The 27,827-nt window shown below is 41.6% G+C and overlaps 1 protein-coding gene across 1 annotated transcript; it reads right to left on the reverse strand.

The window, feature by feature from the left end:
- Positions 1 to 3,386: 3,386 nt before the first annotated feature.
- Positions 3,387 to 26,302, reverse strand: LOC139578492 (protein-glutamine gamma-glutamyltransferase K-like). Its single transcript, XM_071406154.1, has 14 exons — positions 26,114 to 26,302; positions 20,389 to 20,657; positions 16,607 to 16,798; positions 15,445 to 15,696; positions 7,907 to 8,025; positions 7,670 to 7,777; positions 7,334 to 7,511; positions 7,088 to 7,226; positions 6,754 to 6,946; positions 6,469 to 6,622; positions 6,036 to 6,320; positions 5,760 to 5,920; positions 5,479 to 5,615; positions 3,387 to 4,701 (listed from the first exon to the last, which is right to left on the reverse strand). The coding sequence occupies exons 2-14, from the start codon at positions 20,654 to 20,656 to the stop codon at positions 4,557 to 4,559; spliced, it is 2,331 nt and encodes a 776-aa protein (XP_071262255.1). The 5' UTR covers position 20,657; positions 26,114 to 26,302; the 3' UTR covers positions 3,387 to 4,556.
- Between the last annotated feature and the right edge of the window lie 1,525 nt (positions 26,303 to 27,827).

The raw sequence follows: 27,827 nt of genomic DNA on the forward strand, positions 1-27,827 counted from the left end.
TGCCAACCACTATAGGCTTTTAAAAAAGTTTTCCTTTTCAAGAGGCTTGACATGTCATGACATGTCATGAGTCATGACTGACAATAAGACCACCATTATAGCAGGGGCGAAAATCTGATATCAACCTTGGAGGGGACAATTACATTACATTTTCTCAAGAGCAATTCCTGAGGGGGACACCAAAAGTAGTGCTGTAACAAATAGCCTACGTTGTAATATGTTAAATGTATATTGAGGAACCATAATTCCTACAACTGAATAATTGATAGGTACAGTAGTTAACTGAAGGGTTTAACCAACTTGTTCAAATGTTTAAATCATTATAATACTACTAATAATAATAGTTATAGCAGTGCTCCTTACCAGTCCAGTATGTATGCAGGTATTCGTACTTACAACTAGCAATATCAAGAAAGGCCAGTAGGTAACAATGGTACTGTACACTGTATGGGTGTAGTTTTCATAAATACAATGAACATGGTGTGATCTCATCTAAAAGAGTCTCCATTGAGAACCATCACAAAGTTAGTCTCCGTATTGAATTTACCTTTTAATTTTACTTTTTCTGATACATTTATATAGTCATTAAATGTGCCACTGGCCTGAGTCTACTACAATATCTTTACAAGAACAAAAAGCTTAAAATAAGTACAGTTCTAAAAGCAAAATAACTACTTCAATGAAAAACCCAAATAAATCAAACAAAATATCCTTCAGTCAGTGTCTCAACTCTTCAAACAGCAGCTATGGACAAGTATGTCGCACAAAGTATGCAATTTTAAATAAAATAACATGAAATAAATAATTTGTAAGTGTACTGTCATGTACTAAAAACTACTCTCCTCTAGGCTGCTTAGTACCCGCTCATACTGCCCTAGCACAGCTCTAATAGCAGTATTCCGCACAGTCCACCTTGTTGGACATAGGGGTTTCCGGGTGGGCAGATGTGTTTCTTTGGACGTGGCAATTGATTCAAACATGCTCTTAAACTTTCCTGACTGGCCATAGAGGACACCTAACTGATGGACCCAAGAAAGGGAATCCCGGATCAGTGGGGAGGCTGAGCAGCAAGCCTGTGTAATCAGATTTACACAGTGTGCTCCACAATGGACATAGAGGGCTAATGGCTGCTGCCTTCTCACAATTGCCTGTGCACCTGTGTATTTTCCTGCCATGTTTGAGGCACCATCGTAACACCATCGTTGTTGAGGCAAATTGAGCCTCAACAACACTTCAGTTGCCACTTTCGCAATGCCCTCGCCTGTTGTCTCCGACACCCTGTATAGCCCAATAAACTCCTCGTGAGGGACAAGGTCATGGTCAACATAATGCAAAAAGACACTCTCCTGTTCAGCACCAGAGACATCTTGAGTACCATCAACAATTAATGAAAATTGTACAATCGGAAGAGACCTAATCTCAGCTGCAATGCCTCGAATGATTGTATTGGCCATGATGTTCAGAATTTCATTCTGTGCTTTGGGGCCTCTTGAAACGTCAACACTCTGTTGGCAAGAGTTTGCGGTTCAAAAATTGTGGGTGTGGCTGATATGGTTTTGTGCCATCACTGAGGTAACTGGACAATGCTGTGCCACTGTACCCTATACTGGTGCTGCTGGCAACAAGGGTGACACCTGGTCCTGCCGTGGCTATGACATTGTTCTCTGAAGTCTCTCTCCCTGGCTCTTTCCCTTTCACCACCCTCACTGACTCAGTCTGTCTCCTAGAAAAGAAATAAGGTGTTTGCCGTACTCCTAACTACCGGTACCCAAAACTACACAATTAATCACAACAGCAATACCATTGCCATAAACAAATCTTAGTTTAGTCATCAGTTTAAGTTGAGAGCTGGGGTATCCATGGCATTTTCCAATTATGTCCCTATTTTACAAGTTAAAAAAATTGAGAACCTTTCATAATGTTGCCAAACAAAGACTCAACAAACTTACCTGAGACTCCCTGTCTCTGCCAGTCTGTCCCTGCCTATCTGTCCCCAGCTCTGCTGTCTGTGTGCCATCTGTTGCCTGCTCTGCCTAATGACATCATTGTGAAACATTTCCATTAGCATTTCACTTCTTTCTTATGAACATTTTATCAACTCGTCTTTGAGATATTAGGCTACTAGAGTTCTTACTTTGCGTTTTGGTGTACTGAAAAATACTCTGATGTCCGTCTTTTTACTTTTTTCTGCCATTTTTCTACCTGGCTGGCTGGCTGGCCGGTCTAGCTGCACACACACACATTTACACAACATATGCTACAACCTTTCTAATTTTAATATAGTTTGTTTCATATTGGCTGGCTTACAACAATAGCTGAATTTGTAAAGCTAGCGACCACTAATTCCGTTTCTGTGGTGTTTGCTATAATCTTAAAAAAAAAAAAAGGTGAAATAAAATACATTTAAAAAAGTTCACTAGCGACAACTTAGCTTTTGCAACGAGACCATTAAATATATTTAAGACAATGGTATAAGAGAGTGTAGTTCTGTTCAGTTTGGACTTCAGTTTATCGCCAACCTTATCACAGGGACTTTGAAGCACTACAGCTGCATGCTGATCTTGGAATAAACTGACGATAGCAAAGATTCCATCTTTGACGACGCCACATTAATGGAATAGGTACTAGCTAGCTTGCTAGTTAATGTTTGCTTTAGTTTGCGCGCTAGCTCTGCAAATTCAGCTAGTGTGTGAACCCTGCCAACATAAAAATGTAAACATTGCTATGGCGCGATTGACTGGATTAACCTCACGTCAGTTACGTACATTGAGTGACTTTCGGACAGTAGATACGAACCCTCTATTACCTTGCCAGCTAAAGAACTGGCAGTGGATCAAACCATTGTGAGGCAAAGGGCGGGGTGGTCGCAATCTTTTGAAACTTAAAAAGGCGCTATTAAGTGTCTATAATCAGCACAACTGCTTTCATTGCGTATTATTAATATTATTGAAATTACATAGTTATGTTTACAGTGATAGATTGGGGGGGACAAATCATATTTTTCCCAGGTTGGGGGGGTCGTGTCCCCCCCGTCCCCCCTGGGATTTCCGCCTATGCATTATAGTATCTTGACTTTATTATGAAGGGGTTGACTTATGACTGCCAATATCATGTGTTTTAATGAACTAATTAATATGAAAAAGGCCAAATAAATGTAGAAAGATGTGATTTGTACATTACAGTTTATGTATGTGTATGAGGGAGTGTGTTCATAATTGTGCATGATGTCAAACTGAACGCTTACATCATTAAAATATCAACTCTTTCATAACATGTACCTGGGTAAACCTGTTGCTGTCACTCTACCAATTCTCTCTCTCTATCTCCTCTCTATCTCTCTCACACACACACACACACACACACACACACAGAATAAGGACAAAGTATTGAAGTGGAATTAATTTACTCACATAGTATAAAAAAACGTAAATAGCACACAAATACAATACACTATTAAAACAGTTACAGATTATATGCTGTTTGTGAAAAATGTGTGTAGCTGCCATTTCAGCATTTTTGTCATAAACCTCTACCTTGGGTGCTTCATTTAGTTCAGCTCTAATTGTGTACTTAATATTGAGATGCAGAAGTGCAAAAAAACAGAACATCTGATGTTAATACAAAACCTGGATCCAAAAACCATGGGATGGAGCAGATTTAACTTGACTTCCTAATACTGATTTGTTCATCCAGTTCAAATAGAAAGACTTTTAGACATTCACGCTACATGTAGTGCATTTTTTAATTGTACCTTTATTTAACTAGGCAAGTCAGTTAAGAACAAATTCTTATTTTCAATGACGGCCTAGGAACAGTGGGTTAACTGCCTTGTTCAGGGGCAGAACGACAGATTTTTACCTTGTCAGCTCGGGGATTCAATCTTGCAACCTTTCGGTTACTAGTCCAACGCTCTAACCACTTGGCTACCTGCTGCATAAGCATGAATATGTGTTTGAAAGAACTGATCTCTTAAAATCCATAACAATGTTTATAAGTTAATAATAGCACCAAATTATTTGATAATTGTACAGTGTTAGTTAACACAAAGCCCTTCTAATAAGTGATAAATAATAGCTGAGATAAATCTGATGGTGTCATAGATAGTGTATAATGTTCTGTCAACATAACATGCAACACATTCTGTATAAGGTATTATTGCTGCACTGTACAGTATGCTGAGCAAACATTATTGTTCCCATGTGTCATATAACTAACGGGTGCTCTGTTCAGTAGGTATGCTTCAAGTCCTAATATTAGTCTTGTAAAGGCTGCAATCATTCGTTTAGCCACTTTTCAAGGCACATTATACAGGTCCAATCTGATTTTGAGAGGGAGGAATGGAAACATTTGTGACAACATGACTATTGAAAATGCTTGTCTTGCATGGTGTATGGTTTTCCTGTCTCACAAGCTGTACTTTCGAACATCATAATTGACTCAACAGCAACACCAGTGCTCTGGTAGGGGGAAGAGGAAGGGAGATGATTTCTTCTGACCTCCATAGTGATTATGCCTCAATAGTCAAGCAGACCGAGAGGTCTATGATGTCTGAAGACTTATTTCTCCTTCACGTTGATGTCAGCAACACCATGAACCTGTGTGAGCTGTTTACAGTCCAGTGAAGCCAACAGTTTCCTGGGTCCAGGCAGGGTGGGGACAAAGACCTCCGTCTGAACCACAGTGGCGCGACTGGCCACATCACTGAGAGATATGATAGAGACACTCAGTATTGCGCTTGTTCAAAACATGAAGGAAGATTGACTACATGCACCACAGATTGACAGAGAGTATAGTGTCATACAGAATTATGTTGTGTTCAGATGAACTCATAGGCATGTTTTGCTGATGTTACACTCAGGGTTGGGGTCAATTTTACAAATTCAATTCTAAATAATTCTCTCTCCCTGTAAATTCCATTTAAATCGATTCAAATTCCAGGTCAGTCTTTGAATTCAGAGATAATTCAAGTCCTCTGAATTACAATGTTAGGTAAGTTCCAAGAATTGAATTCCCAATTCAATGTTATCCCCAACAGTTCCACAAATTCGAATTTGAATTCAATTCCCTCAGGCTTTCAGGCTTCAGACAGTCTAGCTGTACTGGAAATATAGGAATACAGCTTGAAATGATTAAAAACAAATCCTAGGGTCAATTTGTTGAAACTACGTCCATTAATTCCCTTAACTGGGAAATGTAAATATATAGAATTCCAATTCAATTACATTCCAAAGATTAAATGTTTTACAATTCCAATTCAATTCCTATTCAAAAAGTTAAAACAGTATAATTCCAATTCCAATTCCATAATTTCAAGTGTTATTCAGTGTAAATTCTCCACTTCATGAGTGAATTCAAGAATTGAATTGGAATTTCAATTTGACCCCAACCCTGGTTACAGGACATTTGTATATGCCCATGTGATGAATGGAGTGACAAAGAGATATGGCAAGCAGAATGTATGTGAACATAGTTTCTCACCCAACAGTGATCTGTCGAACACTCTGCAGGCCCAGCCCCTCTACACGGAACACCACTCCCTTCAGCGTGCATGGCAGAGGGTTGGTGAAGGAGATCTCAGCCGCCATCTTTTCCCCCACCACAGCCTCCCCTACTGGCTAGGAGGGAAAAGTATATGGAAACCTTATCATTACAGAACATCTCTGGATTATGTTGTCAACAGACAGATGGACAGACAGACACAAATATGGATGCTGTGGATGAGATTTATGGAGATATTCATTCATTCTGTTTCTGCTTACCTTAATGATGAGGTCAGGGGTGCGGAGGCGGAAGCTGAACTGAGTTGCCAGAACCTGCTGTGTCTCACTGACCCTGCCCGACAGGGTCAGCATCAGAGCAGCCTGGTCCACAAGCTGGTCCTGGTAGTTCTGGTACTGAAGGATCCACTCCAGGTTCTTCACTGTTAGGAGAGGGAGGCAGGACTAGGGTGAGAAAAACCTGGACATGCAATGAATAACACTGTCTGACTGAACATCACTGATATATGTAACACAAGACATTTCCCAGTGGCTCACCTTCATTGGGTAGCAGCTCCACAGGAATTTGGTCCTTCTTGACAGTAGCCTTGACCACACCAGTGTAGTACATGACTGCCACCTGGCTGTGGAGGTTGATAGTGCGTGGTAGAGAACTAGTGTTGCGCATGACAATGGTCAGTTCTGCATCTCCCCCCATGCGTGGCCCCTCCCCATCCATGGTCACCTCTATGGATACATCCTGAGCGATGGGAGAGGAGTAGATATCTGGTTTGGAGCCATAGCGACTTGCAGTCTCCACAGCAATGCGTTCCTCCTCTGTGCCTGGAGAGAATAACAATAAGAAAAAATAGAATAGATATTAACCTCTGGGTTCTTATACAGGAGTCTGCTTGTATAGGTATGGCAATGAAACTATGATATGCAATGCTACCCAGTGTTTGTTAATGTTTGCACAGCTATGTGAAGCTACCTTCTGGGTGCTTGTAAAGGTCTGTGATGTCATTGCGTTCATCGGAGCCCACAGCCTTGGTGCTGATACAGTGGCCCACTGCGTTTTTCTCACTGTGGATCTGGGTGAAGGTGCCATCCAGGTTCCTCTGCCAGTAGATCTTATCACTGTTCACCTACAGTACAGGTACAGCAGAGAGAGAGAGGTAGAGATGGTTGAGATGGAGGACATCTGAGACTAGGGGCAAGTGAGGTCATCACTGTGCGTCTGAGAGAAAGGAAGGGAGAAGACACACTAGAGACCCACCTCGGCAAAGACGAATGGTGAGTCATGCTTCAGGAACACTTGTCCGTTACGGATGGCATTGATGGAGGCGGGGCCACAGCGGTATGTGCCCTGACTGGTCTCCTGAGGGGTGGAGTCTACTACCTGCCAGCCGCCATAACCAGGTGGCAAGTCTGGACGAGCCATCCAACAGTCGTTCCACACATGGAAGTTCCTAAAGCAGGAATGGGTTATAATTAGATGTAATCAAGTAAATCCACATTGGATTTACATAAGTGGTGTGTGATGACATGACTAAGATGATGTAGTACTGAATGATACCATGAGTAAGAGAGTATGATTATGTTCTACTCACCAGATGGAGTCAGAGTTGAGGTGATCTATAGACTCCAACTTCTCATCGAAGTACACGTCTGTTGTCAAGGAGACATCTGTGTCGTGGGCGGAGTTGAAGTTGGACACACTACGGGAGGGAATGCCCAAACACCTCAACACTGGAAGAGATTGGAGGGTGAGAGGTTAGGGGTCAATGCATAGCAACATGGCACTCAAGTTTCCCTCAGATAAGTCATTTGATTTATCCAAAGACATACAAACACACCTGTGGTGGTGACCCCAGAGAAGACCCAGCACTGGCCATATCTGACCGGTGCGCCTCCGTCCTTATGGTACATATTCAGGATGTCAACACTGCCACTCCAGGATGTAGGGGAAGTCCCGCCCACATAGTTCCCTGACCAGTTCCCCTCCAGGATCCCACCGTCATCTGGGGAGTTGATCTGGGATAAAGGAGAGTACAGGTTCACTTTGGATTCAGTTTAGAGTTGGAATAATGAGGTGCCAGTTTGGTTGGACATTGGTTGGACTTAGAGGCGAGGTTAGAGGTGATACTGTGAAGTTCTAAAGTGTAGGCCCTGTGTTTGCGAGGAGGACTCACCATGGCTGAAATGACTCTCACCACGTTGACAGAGTCTCCCCAGCCTGAGGGGGGGGTCGCACTCTTCTCCAAAGCATAAAGACAGGCATCCAGGATCCCCTTGTCAAACTGAGAAATAGAGAGGGAGACATGAAAGGAGAGAGAGAAGCAGGGGCAATGATAGAAAGATGTTAGTTAGGTCTGTCCTACTCAGGACATTTTCCCATCAACTGACTTATAATCTTCATGTTCCTTCACCTGTCCATAGTTCCACGTTCTTGAACCAATCTGGTTCTCTGTGCCATAGTAGAGCCTTCCAACATCATTCAGGATATACTCGTTCTTCTCATCGCCATTGTCCATGTACACTGTGTCATCTGACGGAGAAGAAGAGAGAGGTTAAATCCAGTTGTTCAAAAGGAAAATAATTCCATTGTGTGATGTCATCAGCCTGAAATGAGGGTGAAGTCTATGGAGAGTCTCTGAGCTTACACTGTTAGAAAATAAACGGTGCTATCTAGAATCTAAAAAGGTTATTCGGCTGTCCCCATAGGAGAACCCTTTGAAGAAACCTTTTTGGTTCCAGGTAGAACCCTTTTGGTCCAGGTAGAACCCTTTTGAGGTCCATGTAGAATCATTTCGACAGAGGGTTCTACCGTTTTGGAACCCTTTTTTCTAAGAGTGTAGGGTTGGGCTGAGGACAGGGACAAGCTCTCTTTGTATTATCGGCTATGAAAAGCCAACTGACATTTGCTCCTGAGGTGCTGACTTGTTGCACCCTCGGCAACTACTGTGATTATTATATTTGACCATGCTGGTCATTTATGAACATTTGAACATCTTGGCCATGTTCTGTTATAATCTCCACCCGGCACAGCCAGAAGAGGACTGGCCACCCCTCATAGCCTGGTTCCTCTCTAGGTTTCTTCGTAGGTTTTGGCCTTTCTAGGGAGTTTTTCCTAGCCACCGTGCTTCTACACCTGCATTGCTTGCTGTTTGGGGTTTTAGGCTGGGTTTCTGTACAGTACTTTGAGATATCAGGTGATGTAAGAAGGGCTATATAAATACATTTGATTTGATTTGTATTAGCTAATTTACTTCTTCCTTGTCTTTCTCTCTCTCTCTCTCTCTCTCTCTCTCTCTCTCTCTCTCTCTCTCTCTCTCTCTCTCTCTCTCTCTCTCAAAGGCAACCTGCCTAAATGACTACAGACTCGTAGCACTCACGTTCGTAGCCATGAAGTGCTTTGAAAGGTTGGTAATGGCTCACATCAACACCATTATCCCAGAAACCCTAGACCCACTCCAATTTGCATACCGCCCAAACAGACCCACAGATAATGCAATCTCTATTGCACTCCACACTGCCCTTTCACACCTGGACAAAAGGAACACTTATGTGAGAATGCTATTCATTGACTACAGCTCAGCGTTCAACACCATAGTACCCTCAAAGCTCATCACTAAGCTAAGGAACCTGGGACTAAACACCACCCTCTGCAACTGGATCCTGGACTTCCTGACGGGCCGCCCCCAGGTGGTAAGGGTAGGTAGCAACACATCGGCCACGCTGATCCTCAACACTGGAGCTCCTCAGGGGTGCATGCTCAGTCCCCTCCTGTACTCCCTGTTCACCCACGGCTGCATGGCCAGGCACGACTCCAACACCATCATTAAGTTTGCAGACGACACAACAGTGGTAGGCCTGATCACCGACAACAGCCTATATGGAGGAGGTCAGAGACCTGGCCGGGTGGCGCCAAAATAACAACCTTTCCCTCAACGTAACCAAGACTAAGGAGATGATTGTAGACTACAGGAAAAGGAGGAACGAGCACACCCCCATTCTCATCGACGGGGCTGTAGTGGAGCAGATTGAGAGCTTCAAGTTCCTTGGTGTCCACATCAACAACAAACTAGAGTGGTCCAAACACACCAAGACAGTCGTGAAGAGGGCACAACAAAACCTATTCCCCCTCAAGAAACTAAAAAGATTTCACATGGGTCTTGAGATCCTGCAACATCGAGAGCATCCTGACGGGTTGCATCAATGCCTGGTACGGCAATTACTCGACCTCTAAGCTAAGCTGCCTGCCATCCAGGACCTCTACACCAGGCGGTGTCAGAGGAAGGCCCTAAAAATTGTCAAAGACTCCAGCCACCCCAGTCATAGACTGTTCTCTCTACTACCGCATGGCAAGCAAGCGGTACCGGAGTGCCAAGTCTAGGACAAAAAGGCAGTTTTTACCCCCAAGCCATAAGACTCCTGAACAGGTAATCAAATGGCTACCCGGACTATTTGCATTTTGTGCCCCCCCCCCCCAACCCCTCTTTTACGCTGCTGCTACTCTCTGTTTATCATATATGCATAGTCACTTTAACTATACATTCATGTACATACTACCTCAATTGGGCCAACCAACCAGTGCTCCGGCACATTGGCTAACCGGGCTATCTGCAATGTGTCCCGCCAACCACCCCCCGCCAACCCCTCTTTTACACTACTGCTACTCTCTGTTCATCATATATGCATAGTCACTTCAACCATATCTACATGTACATACTACCTCAATCAGCCTGACTAACCGGTGTCTGTATGTAGCCTCACTACTTTTATAGCCTCGCTACTGTATATAGCCTGTCTTTTTACTGTTGTTTTATTTCTTTACTTACCTATTGTTCACCTAATACCTTTTTTTGCACTGTTGGTTAGAGCCTGTAAGTAAGCATTTCACTGTAAGGTCTACACCTGTTGTATTCGGCCACGTGACAAATAAACTTTGATTTGATTTGATCAATTCAATTCAATTCAAGGGGCTTTATTGGCATGGGAAACATATGTTAACTTTGCCAAAGCAAGTGGAGTAGATAATATACAAAAGTGAAAAAAACTATAAATATTAACAGTAAACATTACACTCACAGAAGTTCCAAAGAATAAAGACATTACAAATGTCATATTATGTATATATACCGTGTTGTAACGATGTACAAATGGTTAAAGTACAAAAGGTAAAATAAATAAGCATAAATATGGGTTGTATTTACAATGGTGTTTGTTCTTCACTGGTTGACCTTTTCTTGTGGCAACATGTCACAAATCTCTCTGCTGTGATGGCACACTGGTATTTCACCCAGTAGATATGGGAGTTTATCAGGTTTGTTTTCGAATTCTTTGTGGATCTGTGTAATCTGAGGGAAATATGTGCCTCTAATATGGTCATACATTGGGCAGGAGGTTAGAAAGTGCAGCTCAGTTTCCACCTCATTTTGTGGGCAGTGTGCACATAGCCTGTCTTCTCTTGTGAGCCAGGTCTGCCTATGGCGGCCTTTCTCAATAGCAAGGCTATGCTCACTGAGTCTGTACATAGTCAAAGCTTTCCTTAAGTTTGGGTCAGTCACAGATATTCTGCCACTGTGTACTCTCTGTTTAGAGCCAAATAGCATTCTAGTTTGCTCTGTTTTTTTGTTTATTCTTTCCAATGTGTCAAGTAATTATCATTTTTTTAAATGATTTGGTTGGATCTAATTCTGTTGCTGTCCTGGGGCTCTGTGGGGTGTGTTTGTGAACAGAGCCCCAGGACCAGCTTGCTTAGGGGACTCTTCTCCAGGTTCATCTCTCTGTAGGTAATGGATTGCTTATGGAAGGTTTGGGAATCGCTTCCTTCTAGGTGGTTGTAGAATTGAACGGCTCTTTTCTGGATTTTGATCATTAGCGGGTATCGGCCTAATTCTGCTCTGCATGCATTATTTGGTGTTCTACATTGTACACGGATGATATTTTTGCAGAATTCTGCATGCAGAGTCTCAATTTGGTGTTTGTCCCATTTTGTGAATTCTTGGTTGGTGAGCGGACCCCAGACCTTACAACCATAAAGGACAATGGGTTCTATAACTGATTCAAGTATTTTTAGCCAGATCCTAATTGGTACGTCGAATTTTATGTTCCGTTTGATGGCATAGAATGCCCTTCTTGCCTTGTCTCTCAGATCGTTCACAGCTTTGTGGAAGTATAGTTATTTGTGTGCTCTAGGGCAACAGTGTCTAGATGGAATTTGTATTTGTGGTCCTGGCGACTGGACCTTTTTTGAAACACCATTATTTTGGTCTTACTGAGATTTACTGTCAGGGCCCAGGTCTGGCAGAATCTGTGCAGAAGATCTAGGTGCTGCTGTAGGCCCTCCTTGGTTGGTGACAGAAGCACCAGATCATCAGCAAACAGTAGACATTTGACTTCAGATTCTAGTAGGGTGAGGCCAGGTGCTGCAGACTTTTCTAGTGCCCTCGCCAATTCGTTGATATACAGTGGGGAGAACAAGTATTTGATACACTGCCGATTTTGCAGGTTTTCCTACTTACAAAGCATGTAGAGGTCTGTAATTTTTATCATAGGTACACTTCAACTGTGAGAGACGGAATCTAAAACAAAAATCCAGAAAATCACATTGTATGATTTTTAAGTAATTAATTAGCATTTTATTGCATGACATAAGTATTTGATAACCTACCAACCAGTAAGAATTCCGGCTCTCACAGACCTGTTCGTTTTTCTTTAAGAAGCCCTCCTGTTCTCCACTCATTACCTGTATTAACTGCACCTGTTTGAACTCGTTACCTGTATAAAAGACACCTGTCCACACACTCAATCAAACAGACTCCAACCTCTCCACAATGGCCAAGACCAGAGAGCTGTGTAAGGACATCAGGGATCAAATTGTAGACCTGCACAAGGCTGGGATGGGCTACAGGACAATAGGCAAGCAGCTTGGTGAGAAGGCAACAACTGTTGGCGCAATTATTAGAAAATGGAAGAAGTTCAAGATGACGGTCAATCACCCTCGGTCTGGGGCTCCATGCAAGATCTCACCTCGTGGGGCATCAATGATCATGAGGAAGGTGAGGGATCAGCCCAGAACTACACGGAAGGACCTGGTCAATGACCTGAAGAGAGCTGGGACCACAGTCTCAAAGAAAACCAATAGTAACACACTACGCTGTCATGGATTAAAATCCTGCAGTGCACGCAAGGTCCCTCTGCTCAAGCCAGCGCATGTCCAGGACCGTCTGAAGTTTGCCAATGACCATCTGGATTATCCAGAGGAGGAATGGGAGAAGGTCATGTGTTCTGATGAGACAAAAATAGAGTTTTTTGGTCTAACCTCCACTCGCCGTGTTTGGAGGAAGAAGAAGGATGAGTACAACCCCAAGAACACCATCCCAACCGTGAAGCATGGAGGTGGAAACATCATTCTTTGGGGATGCTTTTCTGCAAAGGGGACAGGACGACTGCACCGTATTGAGGGGAGGATGGATGGGGCCATGTATCGCGAGATCTTGGCCAACAACCTCCTTCCCTAAGTAAGAGCATTGAAGATGGGTCATGGCTGGGTCTTCCAGCATGACAACGACCCGAAACACACAGCCAGGGCAACTAAGGAGTGGCTCCGTAAGAAGCATCTCAAGGTCCTGGAGTGGCCTAGCCAGTCTCCAGACCTGAACCCAATAGAAAATCTTTGGAGGGAGCTGAAAGTCCGTATTGCCCAGCGACAGCCCCGAAACCTGAAGGATCTGGAGAAGGTCTGTATGGAGGAGGAGTGGGCCAAAATCCCTGCTGCAGTGTGTACAAACCTGGTCAAGAACTACAGGAAACGTATGATCTCTGTAATTGAAAACAAAGGTTTCTGTACCAAATATTAAGTTCTGCTTTTCTGATGTATCAAATACTTATGTCATGCAATAAAATGCTAATTAATTACTTAAAAATCATACAATGTGATTTTCTGGATTTTTGTTTTAGATTCCGTCTCTCACAGGTGAAGTGTACCTATGATAAAAATTACAGACCTCTACATGCTTTGTAAGTAGGAAAACCTGCAAAATCGGCAGTGTATCAAATACTTGTTCTCCCCACTGTATATGTTGAAGAGGGTGGGGCTTAAGCTGCATCCCTGTCTCACCCCACGGCCCTGTGGGAAGAAATGTGTGTGTTTTTTGCCTATTTTAACCACTCACTTGTTGTTTGTGTGCATGGATTTTATAATGTCGTATGTTTTTCCCCCAACATCCCTTTCCATCAATTTGTATAGTAGACCCTCATGCCAAATTGAGTTGAAGGCTTTTTAAAAAATAAACAAAGAATGAGAAGACTTTGCCTTTGTTTTGGTTTGTTTGTTTGTCAATTTGGGTGTGCAGCGTAAATACGTGGTCTGTTGTATGACAATTTGGTTAAACGCCAATTTGACATTTGCTCAGTACATTGTTTTCACTGAGGAAATGTACGAGTCTGCTGTTAATGATAATGCAGAGGATTTTCCCAAGGTTGCTGTTGACACATATCCCACGGTAGTTATTGGGGTCAAATTTGTCTCCACTTTTGTGGATTGGGGTGATCAGTCCTTGGTTCCAAATATTGGGGAAGATGCCAGAGCTAAGGATGATGTTAAAGAATTTTAGTATAGCCAACTGGAATTTGTTGTCTGTATATTTGATAATTTCTTTGAGGATACCATCAACACCACAGGCCTTTTTGGGTTGGAGGGTTTTTATTTTGTCCTGTAGTTCATTCAAGGTAATTGGAGAATCCAGTGGGTTCTAGTAGTCTTTAATAGTTGATTCTAAGATTTTAATTTGATCATGTATATGTTTTTGCTGTTTGTTCTTTGTTATAGAGCCAATAAGATTGGAGAAGTGGTTTACCCATACATCTTCATTTTGGATAGATAATTATTTGTGTTGTTTGTTTAGTGTTTTCAAATTTTCCCAGAAGTGGTTAGAGTCTATGGATTCTTCAATTACATTGAGCTGATTTCTGACGTGCTGCTCCTTCTTTTTCCGTTGTGTATTTCTGTATTGTTTTAGTGATTCACCATAGTGAAGGCATAGACTCAGGTTTTCTGGGTCTCTATGTTTTTGGTTGGACAGGTTTCTCAATTTCTTTCTTAGATTTTTTCATTCTTCATCAAACCATTTGTCATTGTTGTTCATTTTCTTCGGTTTTCTATTTGAGATTTTTCGATTGAGATAGGGAAGTTGAGAGGTCAAATATACTGTTAATATTTTCTACTGCCAAGTTTACACCTTCACATTTACAGTGGAACATTTTGTCCAGAAAGTTGTCTAAAAGGGATTAAATTTGTTGTTACCTAATTTTGGTAGGTTTCCAAACTACATTCCTTCCATCTATAGCATTTCTTAATATTACTCAGTTCCTTTGGCTTTGATGCCTCATGATTGAATATTGCTCTGTTCAAGTAGACTATGATTTTGCTGTGGTCTGATAGGGGTGTCAGTGGGCTGACTATGAACGCTCTGAGAGACTCTGGGTTGAGGCCAGTGATAAAGTAGTCTACAGTACTACTGCCAAGAGATGAGCTATAGGTGTACCTACCATAGGAGTCCCCTCGAAGCCTACCATTAACTATGTACATACCCAGCGTGCGACAGAGCTGCAGGAGTTGTGACCCGTTTTTGTTGTTAAGTTGTCATAGTTGTGCCTAGGTGGGCATATGGGGGAGGGAATGCTGTCACCTCCAGGCAGGTGTTTGTCCCCCTGTGTACTGTGGGTGTCAGGTTCTTGTCCAATTCTGGAATTTAGGTTGCCACAGACTAGTACATGTCCCTGGGCCTGGAAATTATTGATTTCCCCCTCCAGGATGGAGAAGCTGTCTTCATTAAAGTATGGGGATTCTAGTGGGGGATATAGGTAGCACAAAGGAGGACTTTTTTTCTTTCTTTCTTTCTCTCTCTCTCTCTCTCTCTCTCTCTCTCTCTCTCTCTCTCTCTCTCTCTCTCTCTCTCACCTTTACACCAGGGGTTAAACAGCATGCAGATGTCATTCCCAGGGTCATGTGTAGATGTGGCCTCCCCCTTTGGGCTTTGCGTTGCCACGGTGAGCTGGTATCGGCCAATCACGGCTGTGGGTGGGGAGTTGATGGACAGCTTGAGCCTGTTGCCGTCCCGTTGCACAATCTTGGCCTCCCAACGGTCATCCTCCAGCTCCTCAACCAATGGAATGATGACATGGGTGCCCTTTGCCACTGTAGGCAAAGGTCCTATCCCAGACAGACACACACAAATATTACTCAGTATCATAAGAACAAAATATGTTGAAATTCTGTTGTGCAATTTCTCTTACTCCTATTTTAGCTGAATTTTTCTGTCATGAAAAAAATTACATGATGTTGGTTGTTGGCAACACTGACAAAAATATGTATTTCATTTGGTAATAAAACACGTGCTGATTCATAATCTGTAGTTAGTTATTAACGGCATCAAGAAATTCCTTCCTAAAAGAGTTCTATGTCAGATTGGTGACTGCACCCAAGGTGTTAACAGGGTGTGTTTGAGACAACAAGCAGAGCAACATTCTCATCCTCAAACACACACGCACACACAGACACATCTACAATCCACCCGCAGTACACTCATTCTGCAGTTCCATACAGTATCTGTCCTGAATGTTGATTTGCTGCTTGTCTATTAATACATATCTCTCATTCAGTACACACTCATATTCAATGAATCTCTAAGATAAATATTACAATCTAGAAGCTGAAAGTGCATGGTGAAATGAGTTGGTTGGTGGCGAAGCTGTTTATGGTAGGAATGAATTGTCAGTGGAAAGAGGGGATTTTGCAGGACTGTGAGAGAGGCAGGCTCCTGTAAAACACTGGAGGCTTGCCACAAACCACATGCATGACTCCAGTTACCATGGTGATAATTACCAAAATATGGTGCAGGCACAGGGCCGTTCCAAGACACAAGCGCACTGACACACAAGCTCATGCCAATAAACAAAAACACACAACCAACTAGTTACTCTGTCAGTTCCCATGATTGGTTATAAAGGGCTTACTGTTATCATGTGCACTTGTTAGCCCTAGGGCTTCCCATCAGGGGAACAAGGGAGGACATTTTTGAGTCATTGTAACCCTTCATGATTCAGCAGAATGTCTCACTGACCTGTCCTAAGCTCCAGGTGGAGTTTGTCCGTGTTGGAATTGTAAGGTCGCGAGAGGTCAAGCCACATCATGAAGATCTGACCCCTGCGGATGATGAGGCCATCACCGTAGTAACGGTCTGTGTGATGCTCCATGCGGTTCTGACCTTTCTTTTTTTTCATCAGGTCTATGGACCGCACCATCAACAACAGCTCTGAGACAACAGGAAGAGAGGGAAGTTCATATTAAAGTCAACCATTCTATCACAAATGTCACAATGTCTTGCGTAGTAACAATGAAATACAGTGCTCACATTTTGCTGTCTTGAAATTAAATCTAAAAAAGGATTAAATTCGTTTTTTTCTTACAGATCTACACAACCTTCTCCACTTTCTTTAAGTGAAAGAAAATTATCTAAAATGTTCCAAATGAATAATACATGTAAAAAAAGATTACGTTGTTATGATTGCATATGTTTTCACACCCCAGAGTTAATACACTGAACAAAAATATAAACACAACATGCAACTATTAAAAGATTTTACTGAGTTACAGTTCATATAAGGAAATCAGTCAATTGAAATACATTCATTCAGCCATAACATGTGGATTTCACATGACTGGGAATACAGATATGCATCTGTTGGTCACAGATAGCTTATTAAAAAATGTAGGGGCATGGATCAGAAAACCAGTCAGTATCTGGTGTGACCATTTGCCTCAGGCAGTGTGGCACATCTCCTTCACATAGAGTTGATCAGGCTGTTGATTGTGGCATGTGGAGTGGTGTCCAACTCCTCTTCAATGGCTGTGCGAAGTTGCTGGGTATTAGTGGGAACTTGAACACGCTGCTGTTCACGTCGATCCAGAACATCCCAAACATGTTCAATGGGTGACATGTCTTGTGACTCTACAGGCCATGGAAGAACTGAGACATTTTCAGCATCCAGGAATTGTGTACAGATCCTTGCAACATGGGGCCGTGCATTATCATGCTGAAACATGGGGTGATTGTGGAGGATGAATGGGATGACAATGAGCTTTAGGATCTCGTCATGGTATCTCTGTGCATTCAAATTGCCATTGATAAACTGCAATTGTGTTCGTTGTCCGTAGCTTATTCCTGCCCATACCATAACCGCACCGCCACTATGGGGCACTCTGTTCACAATGTTGACATCAGCAAACCGCTCGCCCACATGATGCCATACAGGCTGTCTGCCGTCTGCCCGGTACAATTGAAACCGGAATAAATCCGTAAAGAACACACTTCACCAGCGTGCCACTGGCCATTGAAGGTGAGAATTTTCCCACTGAAGTCGGTTACGACGCCGAACTGCAGTCAGGTCAAGACCCTGATGAGGACAACGAGCACGCAGATGAGCTTTCCTGAGACGGTTTCTGACAGTTTGTGCAGAAATTCTTCGGTTGTGCAAACCTACAGTTTCATCAGCTGTCCTGGTGGCTTATCTCAGACCATCCCGCAGGTGAAGAAGCCAGATTTGGGTGTCCTGGGCTGGCGTGGTTACATGTGGTCTGCGGTTGTGAGGCCGGTTGGACGTACTGCCAAATTCTCTAAAACGACGTTGGAGGCGGCTTATGGTAGAGAAATTAACATTGAATTCTCTGGAAAAATCTCTGGTGAACATTCCTGCAGTCAGCATGGCAATTACACACTCCCTCAAAACTTGAGACATCTGTGGCATTGTGTTGTGTGTATGGAAAATGTCTGGGATCTTTTATGTCAAGATTCTACCAACTTTGCACAGCTGTTAGGTCAACATTGTGGTAGCCTTGATTACAAAACGATGTTATATTTATGCACCAAATGGTTGTTTTATGAAATAGAGTAAGGTTCTTAGAACTCTCTCTCTCCCTTTCTGAGTTAACTGAGAGGAGTCTTTTGCAGCTTGGGCTGGCAACTGATTAAGTGATGGCTTGGTGATAAAAAACCTACAGCTGGCATTCCATAGATCAGATGTGGTGGGTGTCACCGAGATAGAGATAGCCTGGAGGAACAAAACAGGCCTCAGTATTCCTAATTATCCTGGCATCTGGGAGACAACACCAGAGGCAGATGACCAGAGGATGAACCCAAAGTGACTTATGGTGCCCCACAATCTATATGGGAGGGGTGGAACCAAGCATTCTTGGTATCAGCTATGTAAACTGATCATTGCCTGTAAAGGGTAGGCTCTCGGCTCAACAGTCAAGACTGTTGGGTCGACGGATTCATTATTTCAATAATTAATCGATATTGAATAAAGATGATTGTTTGAAGAAATGACAAAGTCTCTCTCATTTGAATACAATATTCCACCACAACATATATCCATTGTCTTTGGCACAATTGCTCAAGCCCAGTAAATTTGATTGAGAATAATTCAAGGACATCAATATTCAAACTCTGTCTCTGATTTTCAAGCTAATTTAAGTCAGGAACGAGACTGGACCACTCATGGAAACTCAGAACCCCTTGGAAAGCCATTCTGGTGTGTCATTGGCATTAAAATGTGAGTAATTGTACCACTGAAAAAGAAAACTCTATCCCAGGGTTAGGTTTTCAGTAGACTGTGGTGAGTTTTCCTCTGACTTTTTTTTCCTCCTGGGCTTAGCTCCTTTCATATTTATTTTTGATCCTGACAAACTCCCCAGTCCCTGCCGGTGACAAGCATACCCATAACATGATGGTGCCATCACAATACTTGAAAATACCGAGGTTTTTACTTTGTGTTGTATTGAATTTGATCCAAACCTGTATTTTTTTATTTAGGACAAAAGTTAATTTCTTTTTCCTGTTGTCTTGGAGTATTACTTAATGGCCTTGTTGCAAACAGAATAGAGTGGATATTTAAACACAGGATTCCTTCTTTCACTTTGTCACACAGGACAGTAATTTGGATCCTTACAGAAAAACCATATGATTTCACACATGGAAAATCACATGACCCCACATGAAATTTAATGTGAAATCATGTGAAAACGTGTATTTTTGGAACACTTCACATGTGATTACATGTTTTCACATGTGTAGTTTCATGTTATCACATGTTGCTTTACATGTTGTCACATGCTATCATATTAACTAAGATCACAGATCATGTTTTTTTCCATAAGGGGAGTGAATGCAATGTTCTTGATCCTCTGTATGGTGGCAGCATCATGTGATGGGCATGCTTGTCACCGGCAGGGACTGCAGAGTTTGTCAGGATCAAAATAAATATGAATGGAGAAAAGCCCATGTAAAAAGTTACAGAAAAAAAAACTCAGTCTTCTGAAAACCTAACCCTGGGTAAGAGTTGTATTTTTTAGTGGGACAATTCCACAAATGTTAATGCCAAATAGACACCAAAATGGCTTTCCAAGAGGTGGTGAGTGTTCCTGAATGGTCCAGTCTCAGTCCTGACTTAAATCTGCTTGAAAATCAGAGACAGGGTTTGAATATTGCTGCCCACAATTTTAATGAGCTTGAGCAATTTTGACAAAAACAATGGATATATGTTGCGCTATGAGTTGTGAAAGGTTGGTAGCATCTTATTAAAAATTATTCACAGCTGTAATGGCTGCCAAAGGTACTTCCACCAAGTATTAACTCTGGGGTGTGAAGACATACGCAATCAATACATCTTAATTTTTTAAAACTTTCACTTTGAAAATGTGGAGTAGGTTGTGTAGATAGGTAGGAAGGAAATCCAATTGAAGCCCTTTTTAGATTTAATTTTTAAGGCAGCAAAATGTAAAGACTGCAAGGGGTGTGTAGACTTTCACTAGCGACTGTATGGTATTTTTAAAAGTATAAATTACCTTCAAGGTTACTTCCATTAGTGACTGGCTTGTCACCATTCCCCACACGCTTGTCTGCATCATCGTTCCCTGTGACAACCTTATCTGCGATGTCATCATCTTTGCTCGGTCTTTGACAGCAACAAGGACAGATCTTACGTAACCATTGTCGACACCCCCCTTCTTCCGTGTTCTTCTCTGGCTCCTCATCTTTCCCCAATCCCAGTGTGACTGATGGGAAGCGACCAACTGTAGACGTGTTTCTGACTGATGGTGTTTCCACAGGCATCCTGAGAAACAAAAGAAAACAGAGAGTGGCATGTATTGTTGTCACTTTGCGTGTGCTTAGAATTCTATCCTCAATCCAGATCCATCCAATAACTTTTTGAACAATAGTCATTATAATTGGCCAATGTGCATCACAAATCGAATGTAGTCCTCTCATCTAATGAGTGAATTAAAGCTATGCTATACTCATTACTTGTGATCACATCAATATATTAATACCCCTCCTAACTCTCCTATTATGTGTCCAGTCTCTCCCATAAACTCCTCTTCTTCTTCCACTCTCTTTTATCCAAGTCCTTTTAATTTCATTCCCCCCACCACACACGCACACACACACAATTGTCATACTTGAGTAAAAGTAAAGATACTTTAATAGAAAATTACTCAAGTAAAGTACATTATTTTCTATAGAAATGTAGTGAAGTAAAAGTAAAAGTTGTCAAAAATATAAATAGTAAAGTACCCATACCCCAAAACACTGTAGTACTTTAAAGTATTTTTACTTCTGTACTTTACGCCACTGGTAATAATCATCTTTGTAGATTCCTTTCCAGTAACTTCTTTAGTCCTACTGAAAGCCTTTCCCATAATCTATCTGCATTCCTACTTTGCACTGACTGTTACTACACAGTGACAGAGCAGAGTCTCAATAAGGAAACACTGCAAGGTCCAATGTAGCCCTTTTTATCTCAATATCAAATCATTTCTGTGTAACAATTTACCCTTGCCTACAATTTCCGCGGCCCCGCTGAAATCTAATTGTCATAATACAGAAATCCCCGTCAAAATCCATCTGTTTAAGATAGAGATATGTATTTTTTCCATGGGCTGCGTGTCAATCCCGCATCTACGGTGAAAGGTGGCAGAGCTAGTGCAATGCTTGTCAGACCATGAGACATCCCAAAAATCAGTCTTCTCAGGAAAACATCTGTAGTGTCCGAACGGTTTGTTCTACAAACTACACTGAACAAAAATATAAACGTAAGATGTAATGTGTTGGTCCCATGTTTCATCAGCTGAAATAAAAGATCCCAGAATTTTTCCAGATCCACAAAAAGCTTATTTCTCTCACATTTTGTGCACAAATTTGTTTACATCCCTGTTAGTGAGCATTACTGATTTGCCAAGATAATCCATCTACCTGACAGGTGTCGAATATCAAGAAGCTGATTAAACAGCATGATCATTACAAAGGTGCGCCTTGTGCTGGGGACAATAAAAGGCCACTTTAAAATGTGCAGTTTTGTCACAAAACAATTTCACAGTATTATTCCAACCTCATAGTGTGGCAATACACATAAAAAGCACAGGGCCTTTAAAGTCGCCCGACCACCTCATTACTTATGTACATGCTAATGAGGAGAATCAAAGAAAGGAGTGGAGAGATTGAGGCTAAGTTATAGACGGAGAGAGAAAGGAATGTTTCTTCATCGTCAATGTTAAACCTAACCCTTGTGACCTCAGACTTAAGAACAACCATGGGAGGGAGAGAGTGTAAAAACATTCCACTGACTGAGTTCAAGATAGAAATTGCGCAACTGCTGAGATGTGTGAACAAGTGGAATAGTGAGATATGTGAACAGTCTAACTAAAATTGGAAATGCCTAAATAGTGCAAATATAACTGACACTTGCTGCCTACACATAAATAAATGCACATACCGTACATTCACAAACACGATATGCATGCAATATATTCACACACACACACACACACACACACACACACACACACACACACACACACACACACACACACACACACACACACACACACACACACACACACACACACACACACACACACACACACACACACACACACACACACACACACACACACATTAACCATCAGACACACGGACACACACTCATATACAGGTAACTGCCAAAATAAAGGAAACACCAACAAAAAGTGTCTTAATAGGGTGTTGGGCCACCATGAGCCAGAACAGCTTCAATGTGCCTTGACATAGATTCTACAAGTGTCTGGAACTCTATAGGAGGGATTTTCCATGAGACATTTCATCGTTTAGTGTTATGTTGGTGGTGGAATATGCTGTCTCAGGCGCCACTCCAGAATCTCCCATAAGTGTTCAATTGGGTTGAGATCTGGTGACTTACGCGGCCATGGCATATGATTTACAGCATTTTCATGCTCATCAAACCACTCATGAAACATCTTTGCCAACATCTTAAACCAGGTCAGCTTTGAAAGAATATGCTCTCCATCTTATCTGCCAGGATTGAAAGTGCTGCACGTGAATGTGAGCATGTTTCAGTAGCCTGTGTATTAGGCATGGCTAGACTTTGACTGATACATAATGTACACGGTTGAAGCCTGTTTCTGATACTACTGTGTTAAAGCAGTCTTCCATGACCTGAACACCTTGCCTAGTAGACTTGATTACATACAGCAGTCACTGTTGATAGGGTTTGCCCTCAGGTTTGGATACAGCTAGTCTATGGTGGGTGTAGTGTAGTAGATGTATGTATGTATTTATATTGTAGACGTATGTATTTAAATGAGATGAGGGTTAAAATAGTCATACTGTATAGGTCAAGTAATGTAGGCTGGTGAGGTGTATCCGTGTGAGTGAACTCATGCCTATAAGTGCTCGAATTATTTGTTTTCTTTGTTATTACTTTTCTGATATAATACTGCAGAAACAGGCTTAACAAAGGAGGATGTAAATAAGGCAGGTCTCAAAATAACAGACCAATCCATTATAATGACATGCAGGCACGAAATCATACAATAAGGGCACACAAAATAATCTAGTTTATTACCACACCCTATTATACTTTCTTTCTTGTGTCCTTTTCCTTAGTCACACCCTTTCTGTTCTGTGAAAATCTGTCTGTCTATTATTTGAATTACAATGTTTTTCAATGTAGACAAATAGATTTCTTATAACATTGCAGGTTTATTTTATCTGGTTAACTGTTTGACAGCTGTTACACTTTTATTGACCTTGAATTATTATAATTTTTTTTTTTTACACCCTTATTTTACCAGGTAAGCTGACTGAGAACGCGTTCTCATTTACAGCAACGACCTGAGGAATAGTTACAGGGGAAGGAAGAGGGATGAATGAGCTAATTGGAAGCTGGGGATGATTAGGTGGCCATGATGGTATGAGGGCCAGGTTGGCAATTTAGCCAGGACACTGGGGTTAACACCCCTACTCTTACAATAAGTGCCATGGGATCTTTAGTGACCACAGAGAGTCAGGACACCTGTTTAATGTCCCACCCGAAAGACAGCACCATACACATGTCCCCAATCACTGCCCTGTTCCATTGGGATCTCCTTAGACCAGAGGAAAGACTACCTTCTACTGGCCCTCCAACACCACTTCCAGCAGCATCTGGTCTCCCATCCAGGGACCGACCAGGACCGACCCTGCTTAGCTTCAGCCAGCAGTAGGATGCAGGGCCACTAATTGATTGTCCAAACAAATTAGTTCAATGGTGTATGTTACTTTGTCAGCAGCCAATTGGCTAATCCTGCCGGTTCACGCTGGGTTCTAAAAAAGTGTCCTAACTATCAACAGTAATGACGCCGCTGACGGAAGTGGAGTCACTGCTTAGTTCACGCAGCACTTCTTAATAAACAAAGGAATGTTTGGCGGGAAAGAGGGGCCAAGCACCAAGAGTTATGCCATCTATATGGGAGGTGTGAATTGCAGGATATTACCACGTTCCATGTGCTCAGGTAGAAACCATAGTCTAGTTGATACATCAGGTATTCTTATGTGGGTGAGTCAACTTCTTTGAAGGACATTGTTTTACATAATTTAATAAATGTTATTGTGCTCCATTTCAGGTAAACTTTATTACAAGAAACAAAACATTTTATAATTTTGACACTACAGGAAATAGGTTGACTCCTATGTTAAACAACGTCAGTCATGGCTACTTTGGTTGGCAACAGCCTTGGGCTATCGTAGTCTTGACTGTAGAAAAACAGGAATCTCTGAAGTTTTTTGGGGGTAGCTGTACTATTTACTACTACTCCTTTACTATTTATATTTTTGACAGCTTTAACTTCACCACATTCCTAAATAAAATAATGCAGTTTTTACTCCATACACCCAAAAGTCCCTGACACCCAAAAGTACTCGTTAGATTTTGAATGCTTAGCAGGACAGGAAAATAGTCCAATTCATGCAATTATCAAGAAAACATCCCTGGTCATCCCTACTGCCTCTGATCAGGCAGACTCACGAATGCTTTGTTTGTAAATTACTGTATGTCTGAGTTTTGGAGAGTGCTATCAGTAAATGTACAAAAAACAAGAAAGTTGTGCCATTTGGTTTGCTTAATATAAGGAATTTGAAATGATTTGTACTTTTACTTTGATACTTAAGTATATTTAAAACCAAATACTTTTAGACTTTTACTCAAGTAGGATTTTACTGGATGACTTTCACGTCTAAAGGTACATATCTCCATCTGGCTTCTGGGGGTCACCTTATTTTTTAATTGTAAAGATTATTTTAAAAACATTCTATCACTCAAATATCATTGCTTTAAAATCAGTGCACCCACGAGCACTCTCTCGCAGTCTTTCTCTCTCTCCATCAATTTCACAAAATAGATAATACTTTTCAAGATATATATATATATACTGTATTCATGTTTTTTTGTTTTTTTAAAAATTGCAAACATTTCTAAAAACTTGTTTCCACTTTGTCATTATGGGGTATTGTGTGTAGATTGCGGAGGAATTGTTATTTATTTAATCCATTTCATAATAAGGCTGTAACGTAACAAAATGTGGAAAAGGTCAAGGGGTCTGAATGCTTTCCGAAGGCACTGTATGCATCTTATTATATTTCAAAATTAAAATCTTGTTTGCTAGTCTATACTTGTAATTTTGTAGGCCGCATGTACTGCACCAGAATCGAATGTTCTCTCCCAGCTTTATCATGGTTTGAACGAGGTGCCTAATTCCAGTCCATATAATACAGTATAATACAATGGAGTAATACAGTTCACAAAAGATTAGCATACTGGAGTTTGTTTCACTTGTTAACCCAAGAGAGCCTATAGCTAGCTACATCTATGGGCTTTTATGTTTTTCTGTCTTGTGTAATGTGCAGTATCTTATATATCATAGGCCTATATTGGATAACGGCACAATCATTTGGGCTTGGGCTCATTAAATGCCTTTAATGTAGGGCTCATAAAATGTATTTAATGTATGGCTCATCAGGCTCAGGTAGCATCAGGCTTGAACATTTGATCAAAGCTCTAATCAAATCCAAACATAGGCCTATATGCTTTATATGCTTTTGAATGACACTTCCAGGGTTAGCCTGGAGAAAAGTGATTTATTCTCGGGATGGAACATTTGTAAATCAACTGTAAAATATTCAACCCTAATGATAATTAAATTACATCAATGAATGAATCAAGATGTCAATTATAGGCATTTATAGATATTCACTTACTTTGTAATCTATGTGTTGAGTTCTCCGATGGGTAAAAGTGTTTGTTGAATCACCTGGCAGCCCTTGTCTGACTAAACAGTCAGGTAAGCATGTTCAAAATAATATTGCCCTGGTATGCGGTGCGCGTCTTCTCTTCTTCACAGATTATGCGGTCTTCACACTGTGTTCACACTGTGAAGTACTGTTAGTATATCGTCTTTGAGAGACCTTTTAAACTCAAGATTGTGAGGCAGTAGACACACCCTCCTCCCCACCTCATAAGGGGAGGAAAAGTCATGTAATCTTTACACACAGGGGATCCGTCATGAGACTGCTCACATGAATGCAGTAGTTGAACCAGTCAGGCTTCCATGCAGAAACTCTACCACTGTGCTGTCTAAACAAGTCAAGAAAAAGGATTCTAAACCTACAGTACACACACACACACACACACACACACACACACACACACACACACACACACACACACACACACACACACACACACACACACACACACACACACACACACACACACACACACACACACACACACACACACACACACACACACACAAACCTAAGCACAAATATGAGACATCTACTTGTGATGTCACTCTCACTCTCATGTGAGCCCCTTAGAGGGCCATTTCCCATAAATCTTGTGTCTGCAAAGGTGAAAGTTGCCTCTGAGTAAGTTCAAACAAACCTCTCCAAACACAGAGCAGTCATTAGGACTTGATCTGTAACTACAGTGCAGTCTAAAGATATGTAAACACACTGCCTGTCATACGGTATCCACATTTGCTGTATTAAACATTCTGAGAGAATTCATGGTGACAAATGTAAAGTTCAACATATCTGAGACTCACATGTGTGATGTAAAATCAAATCCACATGGGTCTCTTTAAACAGAAACATAGCCCCTATCACAGGACAGTGCAATATCTTATAACTAGATGCTTCACATTCTCGTAACATTCATTTCACCGTTATTTTGTATGAATGTCAGTGAAATAAATTTCTGTTTGTCAACAGTGAGGGTAAGAAGTAGGCTATTTATCATGAATAAGTAGATTTAGTAGAATGGTTCTTAGGAACCAGGCTTACGGTACCATGGGTCAGGAAATGGAAACATGTCATTGCAAGAATTTCTTAATGAGCCAGAACGAATACAGCATGTTGGCAGAATTCAAACCTACATAGAATAATGCCACCACTTTCTTTTTCCACTTAACTTTAACTGCTGTGGATTGTGTCAGTATACGTATATTTACACAAATTGTTCACTTACACACAAAAACGTACAATAATGTCAGCTAAAAGTCTTCCCAGACATATGGAGAGAACATGGACTGGTCATACACACATATGGGAGTGGTTACACACACGCACATAATGAGGGATTGCTAAGGGTTGCCATATTGCCCTGGGCAAGTGACCTAAGCAGTTACGGAAGTTGAGCCTGCTCTTTGGTTGCCCCATAGGGCAGGGGATTTTTTTACTGATAACAAACAAAATGCAAAGAATTCCAGTAGTCTGGTCCTTCTTGTTCCTCCCCTATGTTTAGGTGAAAAAAAAAGACTTTACATTTTTGGGCATGTTATCATCATCTTTGGCCAACCCAAAAATACTCCTGACTTGCCCAATGAGAAAATGCCTTTCAGACCTTAAAGCTGAGATCCCCAAAAGGTGAACCAGTGCCACTGGTCGCTCCAGGCACATTTGTTCTTGT

This window comes from Salvelinus alpinus, chromosome 6 (genome assembly GCF_045679555.1).
Source record: "Salvelinus alpinus chromosome 6, SLU_Salpinus.1, whole genome shotgun sequence".
NCBI lineage: Eukaryota > Metazoa > Chordata > Actinopteri > Salmoniformes > Salmonidae > Salvelinus > Salvelinus alpinus.